Here is a 12172-nt window from a genome sequence, read left to right as displayed (position 1 = left end):
TGTTTTTGAGAACACTATGAGTACAGCCTCATTCCTTCATTATCTAAAATACCTGTCTGAATGTATTCTTCCCTGTAAACCATCAAGAGCTTTAAGATCTTCCAGAGAGGCCCTGCTTTCGGTCCCGCCACCTTCGCAGTCACGTCTGGTGGGAATGAGAGACAGGGCCTTCTCTGTGGTGGTCCCCCGGCTGTGGAACTATCTCCCAAATGAGGTTAGGTCCGCCCCCTCTCTCCTGTCCTTTGGAATCATTCGCAGAGTGATTGCGGATACCGGTAAAGACTAAAAGCTATTGGACCACAACGGGCGGACTGAATTGGATGATGTTTTAACTTGGCGAATTGGTTTACATATGTTTTTTTAACTTATATGTATTTAACTTATTGTATTTGTATGTTGTTTTAAACTGATATTTATTGTCTTGCATTGAATTCTTGCTGTTAGCCGTTCTGAGTCCCTCCATCCGGGTAGAGAAGAACGGGATATTAAAGTTCTAAATAAATAATAATAAATAAACCTCCAAACAGATACATTTGATAAGTGGCAAAGTACCCCAAATCCCTCAGTTTAAAGTGACAGTTTGGGAATCATGTCAGTTTCAATATGGCAAAATGATTACATTTCTGAATGGGACCCAATGTGACCAGATTTGAGAACACTATGAGTACAGCCTCATTCCTTCATTATCTAAAATCTGGATATAAACTTAATGAGAATGGTATTGTTAGTAACCTGGCAGATTTTCACACTTACAATTACTGTAATAAATGAAAACAGCACAGCAAAAAGAGGCACCCTATTTCTTAAATGAGCCAAGATATTTCTATGCTTTGGAAGATAAGAAATGCTCCAAAACTTTCTTTAGCTTCATCTTACCTATCACAGGATGAAATTATTGATAGAATATCTTCTTTGTGCAACACCTTTATTCAAAGTTGTAACAACCCAGGAAATGAACATAGAGAAAATGGACAAGTGAGAATAGAACAAGGGGAAAGAGAGAAGGCCATTCAATCCCAAAATTAGACAATAGAACAAAAAAGAAATGCCTTCTTGTCTCAAATTAGGATGTAAATTTCAAGGGATGCAATGACCTGCATAGAATGGCTGCAAAGAAGATATCTTGACCCAGAAAGAAAATTGATCTTTTTTTAATAGATAAAAGGGGAAATCTGGATCAGGCTGTTGAATTGGACTGTGAAGTTATTTATGGAAATGAACATCTAATTGGGATAGGTAACTTTCCTCTCACAACTAAGTTTTGGGATAAACTAGGCAGGAAGAAAGTTCTTGAAGGTCATTACATGGAATAAAGAAGGTAGGTATTCAAGCAAAAATACCACGAGGCTTTTAAAATTTTATAAAGCAACTAGTTGAGAGGAGACATGATAGCCATGTATCAATATGTGATGGGAAGTCATAGGGAGGAGGGAAGAGGCTTGTTTTCTGCTCCCCTGGAGACTAGAGTTTGGAACAATGGCTTCAAACTACATGAAAGGAGATTCCACCTGAACATGAGAAAGTACTTCCTAACTGTGAGAACTGTTCAGCTGTGGAACTCTCTGCCCTGGAGTATGGTGGAGACTCCTTCTTTGGAGGCTTCTAAACAGAGGTTGGATGGCCATCTCTCAGGGGTGCTTTGAATGTGATTTTCCTGCTTTTTGGAAAAAATGGATGGCCCATGAGGTCTCTTCCAACTCTATGATTCTATATAGTAGATTGGAAATCTAAATTTCTTAAAACTAATGTAATGCTGGTGAGAGATATTTTTTAGTAATAGTAGTCATGTCTATATATATATATATATATATATATATATATAATCGTGTCAGAAGCGACTTGAGAAACTTCAAGTCATTTCTGGTATGAGAGAATTGGCCATCTGCAGAGATGTTGCCCAGGGGATGCGCAGATGTATTATAATCCCGTGGGAGGCTTCTCTCATGTCCGTACATGGGAAGCTGGAGCTGACACATGGGAGCTCACTCTGTCAGCATCAGCAGTTCAGGCAGCACAAAGGTTTTGACATTCATGTTCTTAGTTGCAAGAGTTTAAATGATGCAGTGACTTTTAGCAGTGTATGTCTGACACATACAGGGACTATTTGCCTGGCAGTTATGAATGAAAATTGTTGTTTTGATGAGCAGAATTTGGTTTTTGTTTTTAATTATGTAATAATGTCCCATGCCTAGGCAGTTTATGGACTTTTTCTATAGGAAATAGGCTTGAAAGCAGCCACCTATTTTTTAATCTCACCCATGATGTCTATTCTTGTACATAGTCGAGATTTAGCGTAATGCAATTGAAGTGACTATAGTCGTCAGAAGAGGCAAATATTAGGATTGCTAGATTTTCAACTAGTTCTGTGGGTGAAACTTTTACTCTTATGGGGCTGCAATAATTTAATTAAATTACAAAGACATTGAAACTTGTTTTATGTCTGAAACAAATCATCCAAGAAATGCTTTATAAGAAAAGTGCTTCTGAGTGGTTTAATAAGATGTGTTGTATAACTAAAAAAACAACTTAGAAATGTACAAGATAGGAAGGAAAATTGTAGCGCCTTACCCTCAAGAGTATTATTTGGAAAGAAAAGCAATTTGAAATCCTGCTAGCTGAGAAGAGGAAAGATGCAGTATAAAATGGGTGGAAGGCATTGAGAGACCTCTCATTAAGCAATAACTCTACAAATTGCTTTGAGTACTGGCACTTTGGGTTATTCTTCAGGCTCAGGTGGCTTTAATTTCTCAGCAGCCATTTTAGTCTTATCACAGAGTCTGGGGAACAGCCAATGGCAAATACATTTCTTCAGGGTCTATATAATTTGACAGAATGGGACCAAGGATTCAAATCATAATGTCTGCTCATCTTCTGGAGTGGGCTGGACTTTGTAGCAAACATGTAATGCTTTGTCCCATTATGAAGAAATACCCGGTATAGACACTGGAGCTGAATCTGGAATATTTCATGGCTGATTACCAAAGTTAATGACAGAGCTAGAAGTTTTTCAAAGAGTTAGGAATACCATTTTGGTAGATTTTATTGCTCAGAGGAAAGTGATGCATTACCTAGCTTGGGTGTACAGTATTCCCTCACTTATCATGGATGTCACATTCCAGGACCACCCACAATAAGTGAAAATCCGCTCACTCCTCTCTCCCTCAGTTCAAGTGGTGCCAAGGTTTCCTGAGCATGTGCAGAGTGCTTCCTTGTTGCATGCCTAGTCATCTTCCTTCTCGAAACATGGCCCCACTGGACTCTCCCTCCCTCCCTTCCTGGCATTCACCAGGAGCCGGCAGACGTGGTGGCCTTGATGGAGCACTTGCTGCAGCTCTTGCTGGTTGGGCTTGAGGAGGAGGAGGAGGAGGAAGCAGCAGCAAAGAGGCCAAGCTGGTGACAGAAGCGGAGACAGAGCCAGAGGGGCCCGCGAGGAGGAGCCCAGCACCGGGACGGAGGGAGGGAGAACGGCCATGGCAAACAAAGTGGACAGAGCAGAGTTAGAGTGCTGCCAGTAAAAAGAATGGAGAGGGCCAGTAAAAGGTATGGAGACAGGTCTCAACTGAAAAGGAATGGAGACAAGTCTCAATGGACACAGTAAAAGAAATGGAGACAGGCCGGAGGGAATGGAGACAGGTCTCAATGGAGACAGTAAAAGGAATGGAGACAGGCTGGAGAGAGGAAGTGAGAACTGAGGAAAAACTAGTGAAACAGCGAGTAAGTGATAAGCGAACCGGGAACACGGTACTCCTGGATGCAACTCCTGGAGACACAGATTTTGCTTATATGAACCATATCTAATAACAAGAAATAAATTATATGTTTTCTTACTATACGGAATAATTCTCATTTCCTCCTCTTATTATGACTTTCTTATGAATAATTCTCATTTCCTCCTCTTATTATGACTTACAAGATTAGTATAAAAATAATCTTGCAAAAAAGCTAAATTTGAAAGAACTTATGGGAAATGGTATGCTTGCTACATCTTTCTTGACATATTGTCCTCTGTTTTCAGATTGCGTTGAAGTGTGCAGATATCTGCAATCCTTGCCGGCTTTGGGAAATGAGTAAACAGTGGGGTGAACGAGTGTGTGAGGAATTCTACAGGCAAGGTCAGCATCCTGAAAGACTTCTTACCTGGCGCTCTCAGCCATAAATCAGAATTTTATTAATCGAAAGTGGCAGTTTCCCAGCTAGACGACTTTGCATGTTCATTTGAAATTGCCCACAGATATATGCGAATCTCATTAAAAGGACAAACAGGACACATAGAACTCTATCAGGATCAGCCTCGCTATAACCACTCCAGTGACAAAGATCTCAGTGAAAGCTGGGAGGATCTTGAACCACAGTATTGTCCATTGCTACAATATTGCTTAAGTTACTACTATGCTATTTAATAACAATAAAATCCCATCTGAAAGCCCTGTCAATATCCACTGGCTTTCAAATGAAGTGAAGCGTCATCTTGAGAATTTTTTTTAATCGTGTCAGAAGCAAATTGAGAATATACTTCAAGTCACTTCTGTGTGAGTGATTCGGCCATCTACAGAGACATTGCCCAGGGCACACCTGGATGTGTTACTATCCAGTGGGAGGCTTCTCTCATGTCCCCACATGGGAAGCTGGGGCTGATAGATGGGAGCTCACACTGTTTTGTGGATTTGAACTGCTGACCTTCAGGGGTTTAACCCATTGCACCACCATGGCTCTTTCTATCTTGAGATAAAAAGAGTACTCAAAAATAATTTTTTCAAAAAAGGTTTTCAAGAATCGAGAAACCGAGATGGGAAGAATCCTAGACTGATGAGAATCTTTGCAATTCAAAACTTACTCTGTGCAAATGTTGTAGATAATTGTTTTGCACAGACAGAAACATTTTTTTGTGTGTGGAAAAGAGTATTTCAGTGTAGAAACATTTGTTTCATGCAGGAAATGCTGTGCTATGCAGAGAAAATGCTCCTTTCTACACAACAAAAACCCTGCGCAAATTGTGTACAAAAGGCAAACCTTGTGCAAATTTTGTACAGCATTTTGTACAAAACAGCCCTCAAAAACTGGGGGTTCTGAAGACTTCCTTTTAGCAGGAAGTAATACAGTTTTACAATTTAAACACTTTAGATTTATTATGAACAATCCAAGACACCAGCATAGCAGCTGAATGACACCAATTGGCACTAAATGTTGGTGCAGGCAGAGAGTTCTATTTTTTCTTCCAGCAGATTAAAAAAAACGGTAGCTTAATCAGGGGTATTTTCTGATCCCAATGGGAATTCCAATGTATTGGACCATACAAAAATGTCTGGGTATGAAATAGGACATCTATTTTGAGTTCCTGTCAGTCCTCTTTGCTTGCCAAAATATAAAAGTCACATGTGTTATAGAGTTGTTAACATGATTTTTTTTTTGTTTTAGCTGGAGTTTTTAATATAAAAAAAATAATGTGCATAGCAGGCATCTGAAGCTTAGGGGACATTTGTAGGGTCCATTCTGTGTGATGCCCACAAAAAATATAGTTCTTGGGGCTAAAATCTGCTACTGTAAGGGTTAAACATACGTTATTTTGTAATAGTACTTTATGTTTTCTTTAGAAAGTGGTGCATGACTAGGAGAAGCTAAGTTTTTTTTTCATTTTCTATATGTTTGGAAGAGTTAGCATATCTAAATGAGGCTTCTATTCTCTTGCCGGGTCTGTCAGACTGTGATTTATGTATAACATATGCACAAGAACCAGATTTGCCTTCTAAAGTTGCTCCCTCTTTCTGGTAGGTGACCTGGAGCAGAAATTCGACATGGAAATAAGCCCTCTTTGTAATCAGCAGAAAGATACAATACCTAGTATACAAATTGGTGAGTGTAACTTTACACCATTGACAGAAACTTCTGCCAGATGTCATAACATGAGGCACAAGTAAATTGGTTCAAAATGTTCTCCAAGGATGACTGACATAGTCGGATCAGTTTTATAAACAACCCATAAGATTGCAGTGATTTAATCAGCATGTTAGAGAAAATAATGTAAAGCCAGATCAGTTTTTGAGTTTTCTTTTTACTCCCATCATTTGATACTACATCAGACCAGTGAAATTTTGGGTGGAGTAGGTAGGTAAAGATATCAATGACAATGAAACCTCAGATCTTTCTGCAAGCAAAAACAGACAACCATTTGAGAGTTGAAAGTTAGGGGGGAAGCTTTGCTTTCCATACTTTCTTCTGTCATAGTTCTGTTTTTAACAATTAAAAAATAGACCATTCTACTTTAATTTTTTTGAAATAATAATAATAATAATAATAATAATAATAATAATAATACACTTTATTTATATTCTGCTTTATCTCCCCGGAGGGTCTGAGTGGATTACAGTTTTACATATATAAGGCAAACATTCAATGCCTTTTTAAACAGTAAACGATAGCATACAATACATAGACAGAGGCAAAGTCCTTTCCCTTCCATTTCCAGTGCCTGGAGGCAATGCTCAATTCTGCCCATGGGGAGGCACTGTTGTTCCATTTTTCCCATGCTGAGGAGCCTGTTGTCCATAGACATCTCTGATCATGTTGCCAGCATGACCACATGGGGCTCCATTTTACCTTTCCTCCAAGGTGGCACCAATTGATCTACTTGCATTTCATGCTTTTGAAATGCTAGATAGGCAGAAGCTAGGGCTGACTGCCAGGAGCTCACCCCAACTCATGGCTTCAAACTGCTAACCCTCCGGTCAGCAGATTTCCTGCAGCTAGTAGTTTAACCCACTTCACTATACTAGGATGAGGGAGAAAACACCAGAAGGAAGCATAAGATAAATGTCAGAGTCAGGGCCTTCCATACAGCCATATAAACCAGAATATCAAAACAGAATAACCCACAATATCTACTTTGAACTGGGTTATCTGAATCCAAACTGCCAAATATTCCAGTTTAAAGCAGATAATGAGGAATTTATTCAGCTGGGTGGAAGGGCCCCCAGTCCCAAAGGACTTTGCTTCTTGATGTTAGCCAAAATATATAATATCCAAAGTATATATGTTTTCTATACCAAATGACTATTTGCTAACTGTTCGTAACACCTCAAATCATCATGTGTCTTCTGACAAATGTAGACCATGGTGTGTGGTACATCTTATTTAAAAGCACTAGCACATTTGTCTGAATACATCTAAGTCAAAAAGTGTGCTTCAGAACGTCTTTCAGTTCTGGACAAGCAGTCTTCTGTAACAGGCCCATAAGCATTTAATTAGGAAGCAAAATAAATAAAAAACTATGTTGGGAAGTCAGCAAAGGTGGTCAACAACTGGGTATTTTTGCAAGTTATCCCCTTGTTAAGGATTAAGTTAAGTTTTGTTCACCCCCTTGTTAAGTATTCCTAATTAGTAACCATTCTACAGCACTAAATTCCACAGTTTAGGTATCCATTCATACCTACATTTTGCCATTGCTGGTTGGTTACATCTGCTTTGAAAGCCTAACCAAATGCAAAATTTAATGAAAAGGAAGATAAGGATGCTTTCTAAGAACGACACTAGATATTCCAAATAAGGGGTGGGTTAGGGTTATAGTTATCTGAGAACGGTTGTCTTCTTACATGAAGTGGTAAAGGTAGTTGCATTGAGCAGGTTGTTTGTGTCTTTGTACTGTTTGTGTGCATGCATGCGTTTATCTTCATATAGATTATTTAATGCTTTTAAAATTTGTGTAACAATTATTGTTTTAGCTAATTTATTTTAGTGTATGTTATAAACCATTTTGTTTCTCATATTGAGAAAAATGTGTTAATACTACACAAAATTGGCAAGATAAAATAAATAGGAAAGAAACTACTAGTTCTATGTAGGGGGAAGAATTTTATGCAAATTATATTTTGTGGAATTGTTAAAAATGCAACTTGTAGGAAGTATTTCGCATTTCAGTCTCATGCTCAAGCCAAGAAGGCAAAAACAGGCACATTAATTGTCAAGGTACTGTCTTGTCATACTGAGAAAAGCAACTCTTAACTTCTTCAAATCTCTAATCTGTAGTTACTACAATGACAGAAGTTTCCGGTTTTGCCCAAAAGCAGATTAGAATATTTGCGCTCTTTTGTTAAGTCTAGAGATCCAGACTGTAACTTTGGTGCCTGTAGGTCAGGTTAAAAATCCAATGTATGTTTGTTGTTCAGCAATAAATAATTTGTATTCCCATTATGTGCTTGCCAAGTAAGAAGGATAACAGTAACCTTTCAATGTTATGTCCACTGCTGATAATTAAGAATTCATTCTTTCAACGAAGTAGCTCTCCTTTCCTCTGTACCTTGAGGGCATGTAAATTTGGCCATCTACAATAACAGCAGTGAGAGAGGAGGTTGTTCTGGTTGCCTCCCCGCTTTGGGCAATTAAAGTTGAGTTTATATTTGAAATGAAATTGAAACAATTGCATCTCTTCTGTTATATAAGCATTAATACAATTAGCTTCACATACAGTGAACTTATTTAACCCAAGAGGACCATTTCTATTGGTTGCGTATGATGTTAATTAAAGATTACTTCATCCATCATGTGGCAAGACACATCCAAAAAAGAAGTTTTTGACCCAAGAGTCTTGGTCAACTAAATTCTTTATGTTTATTCAGAGTTCTTAGATTCAGGTTTTCATTCCAATAGTTATCATGAAAACACATAGTAAAACGGTCTTTTCTCAAATATGTGAGGTAACCCAAAGAATAAGCTCTTACTGTACAACAAGGATGGTTGTAGTTGTGCTAGTACAACTGTACAAATTTATTAAGAAGCAGTTGGACTAAAATCAAAATTGTGGCATAAATAGCCTCTTCATACTTCTGTATAGTACCCCAATACCTCTTGTTGCCTTCAAATCAATAATAACTACCATAAATATTTGAAGAGTTCCATTGCTCTATATACGAGAGGTAGGGGAAAGAGGAAATTATGTGTGGGAAAGAGAATGTGATATTTTTATTCCTGCAATGATATACTGGTAGAGAAATACTGAAAGCCCTACTGAGGAAAACATGATCATCAGGATTGCCATTTCAGGTTCCATACTAGGATGCTGTCTTAACAAGATCAGGTGTTTGGAAAATAATTTAGGTGATGATATGCTGTGCCTCATGTTTTCCTCCAGGCTTCATGACCTACATTGTGGAACCACTCTTTGAAGAATGGGCCAACTTTACTGGGAACACTCCCTTATCTGAAAACATGTTAAACCATCTGAGAAGGAACAAGACCAAGTGGCGGAATTTGCTTCATAAGCAACATAGTAGCAGCAGCAGCAGCAGCAGAAGCGCTGACCACTCAGTTCAAAAGACTGAACATGAAGAACAGACTTTAAATGAAGGAGGAACCCTGTAGTACTGGGCAACTCAGCTCTCTATACTGCTGTGCAATTGTACCTTTCACAATAGTGAATAAAATCTTAAGGGTCTATCGGACCATTGCAGAAAACAAGAAAGCAAGGGGGGAAGCTGAAGCTACAAGTGTCCTGAGTAGAACCTGTGTCCTAAAGCTCCGCCAGATCTCACTTCCTCATCTTATACGAAGCCATTCATCGCTTCTCATCACAAATTGCTTGAATGAGAAGCTTCTTTTGGTCATGCTGAAGCTGGGTTGGTGAGCCGGTGCCAACTAACAGGAAGATTCAAGGGCACAGCCCAAAGCAGTACATTCTTGGTGATCATTTCCATTCACTTTGGGTCATACTATGACATATATTTCTCAACAAAAAGCTTGGAGCAATGTACAGTCTTCAGTCTGGCAGCTGGACTGCACATCCAAAACCATCACCAGCACTGTCAGAACTCAGAGGGCATCTGGCTACACAAGAGAAAATATATATATATCTCATTTTAAATAAACAAAGCCGTTTTTAATTTTTTTGTATTTGGTGCATTGGAAAAGGAATCTTTGAAAACCTTGAAGTAAGGTTATTCTGTGTGCACAAAGCTTTTCCATCTTGGTGCCCATTAATCATTTTATGCCACTTTAGATTTCAAAAAACCCTGACATTCTTCTCACTGCAAGAACAGTATTTCTTATCAAATCAAAAGGGAAGAGTTGTATAGTTTAAATGTTTCCAGATGTCTCTTTTGATGACTGTATCCGTGACCTGTTTATATTCGCACATGTAATGTCTCCTGTATATATAAAGTGCTACTGATTCCCATATCAAAATACCCAAGTATTATGGGAAAGCTACCTGTATAAACAATGGCACTGTGAACAAAATACTGTTAGTTTTAGTATGGAAGCATTTGTAAATATGTTATAGTCTATTAATACACTCTTGTTTGCAGATAAAGGCCTTAACTCTATCATCCTTAACTTTCCGTTGGCTACTAAGAATCTTATCAATTCATCATAGTCTGTTTTCATTTGTCAAGCCAAAGGTCACATAGAAGTTCTAGCCATCAGATCATTATTATTTTTCTTTAAAGGTTCATATAAACCCATAGTATTCTACAGATCAAACAGATGCAGCTCAAACCAGCTCTTGCCATTCTCCAATTCAAGTAAATGCATTCAAAAAATTCACAAGATCTTACTTTATATTGAAAAGCTACAGCAAACAGAAGCCAAATCAAATTGGGAGACTGATACCAAGTTAGATATTGGATTTTTCTATGCCAAATCAATAAATGAGGGTTATTCCATAGTCATGGATTTTGCTGAAGTTTTAAAGAAGTATTTTATTATTCATATGTATAATGATAATAGCTATAGGTAAAGGTAAAGGTTTCCCCCTAAGTCTAGTCATGTCCAACTCTGGAGGGTGGTGCAAGTCTCAATTTCTAAGCCGAAGAGCTGCCGTTGTCCGTAGACACCTCCAAGGTCATGTACCGCTCTGAAAATGTCTATTAAATCTGCCCGCATACCAAAATCAAGAGAAATATGACAGCAGTTGATCAACCATCTAGGAAAGTTTCAGTGTCCATAGTCATTTATTAAATTTATATTCTACTTTTCTTTCACATATGATGTACAGGATGGCTGACAATAAAATAGAGCATAAAAGGTCTCTGTTATCAAAACACATAAGTAAGTGAGTTAAATGTAGTAGCATGACTAAGTGAAGTAGTTTCAGTAATTCATACTCCCACAGTACTATTTTACCAGACTTTTTAATGCAATAAATAAGAATCCGCAAATATACAACACAGGCTATTGCACTAGAATGTTATCAATGGTGAACAAGAAAAAATCAAATAGCAAGGGAATGAATACTTTCAGTGGGACTCTGTGTCTGCAGCGCATGGAAACAGAGCCTAGCCATCATCTTCAGGAGTCAGGTGTTATTTGACTACAAGTGGGAGAAAGTGGTGGAAAGGCAAGTAAGCACATGGGATGGGGAGCCATCCCATAAGACAGAGAAAGATGGGAGGGAAAGCGGTAAAACGGTTCCCTCCAGTTTCCCCCTGCTCCATCTGATGAAGCTCTTAGACCCAGGTCTACTTCATTCAAAGCAAAGGTGCTATAAGTTCTCTTTGCATACAACAAAATTCCATGTTTTTGAATGCTAAGGTTTTGAACAGAAAATAATTGCTCTTACATCAGTCCGATAGTAATGAGAAGACATCCTTGAAGTACTTTACTGACAAACAGAGTGCTAGCAGCATTCTTGAACTTGGAACATGTCTCCTTGCACACTGCTAAACATTCTGAAGGAAACATCTCTTTGGGAATACATGTGCCTACTATCTGGTTAATTATTCTCTGTAACACTTAGAATTTATCATAATTAGTGGTTACTGGGAATTTATTTTTCTATATCTTTTTCATTAAAATATCTGATGTTTCGGTTTTAAAGCTCTTATTGCCTCAAGTGAGGCAGTTGAGTCCTTTAGAATGGAGGGAAAACTCATGTAAAACTGGGAAATAATCAGTGAATGTGATACGGAGTCAATTCAACCCCTCCAAGTTGAATATATTGGATATAAAGTATATTGGGTAAAAGCATCAGAGTGGGAATTGTACAGCCCTCCACAGGCTGAGCTACAGCTCCCAGCCACCCTAGTCAATGCTGATGAAGAAATAACATCTGGAGGACTGTCCAGTTCCCACTTAATACACAGAGCTTCACACACAGCATCCTTTTGGCTACATTGGACTGGAATTAATTCATAATAGTATAGTACTCCAGAGTTCTGAATAGATACTGTTATACAGTTCTATTAGA

General features: G+C 38.3%; 1 protein-coding gene across 4 annotated transcripts in view; it reads left to right on the top strand.

Annotated features, from left to right (window-relative positions):
- PDE7B (phosphodiesterase 7B) overlaps positions 1 to 10297 on the top strand; it is a 231040-nt gene extending 220743 nt beyond the window's left edge. For all 4 annotated transcript variants that reach the window (XM_067466569.1, XM_060753415.2, XM_067466565.1 and 1 more), the window contains 3 exons: positions 4016 to 4112; positions 5770 to 5850; positions 9122 to 10297. In XM_067466569.1, the coding sequence (XP_067322670.1) occupies positions 4016 to 4112; positions 5770 to 5850; positions 9122 to 9351 (408 nt within the window). In that variant the 3' untranslated portion in view covers positions 9352 to 10297. The remainder of the gene's footprint in view (positions 1 to 4015; positions 4113 to 5769; positions 5851 to 9121) is intronic.
- Positions 10298 to 12172: the final 1875 nt, after the last annotated feature.

The sequence above is a fragment of the Anolis sagrei genome, chromosome 1, assembly GCF_037176765.1.
Source record: "Anolis sagrei isolate rAnoSag1 chromosome 1, rAnoSag1.mat, whole genome shotgun sequence".
NCBI classification, from domain to species: Eukaryota; Metazoa; Chordata; class Lepidosauria; order Squamata; family Dactyloidae; genus Anolis; species Anolis sagrei.
The sequence above is the reverse complement of the archived record's forward strand: the minus strand, read 5'-3'. Positions and strand labels throughout refer to the sequence as shown.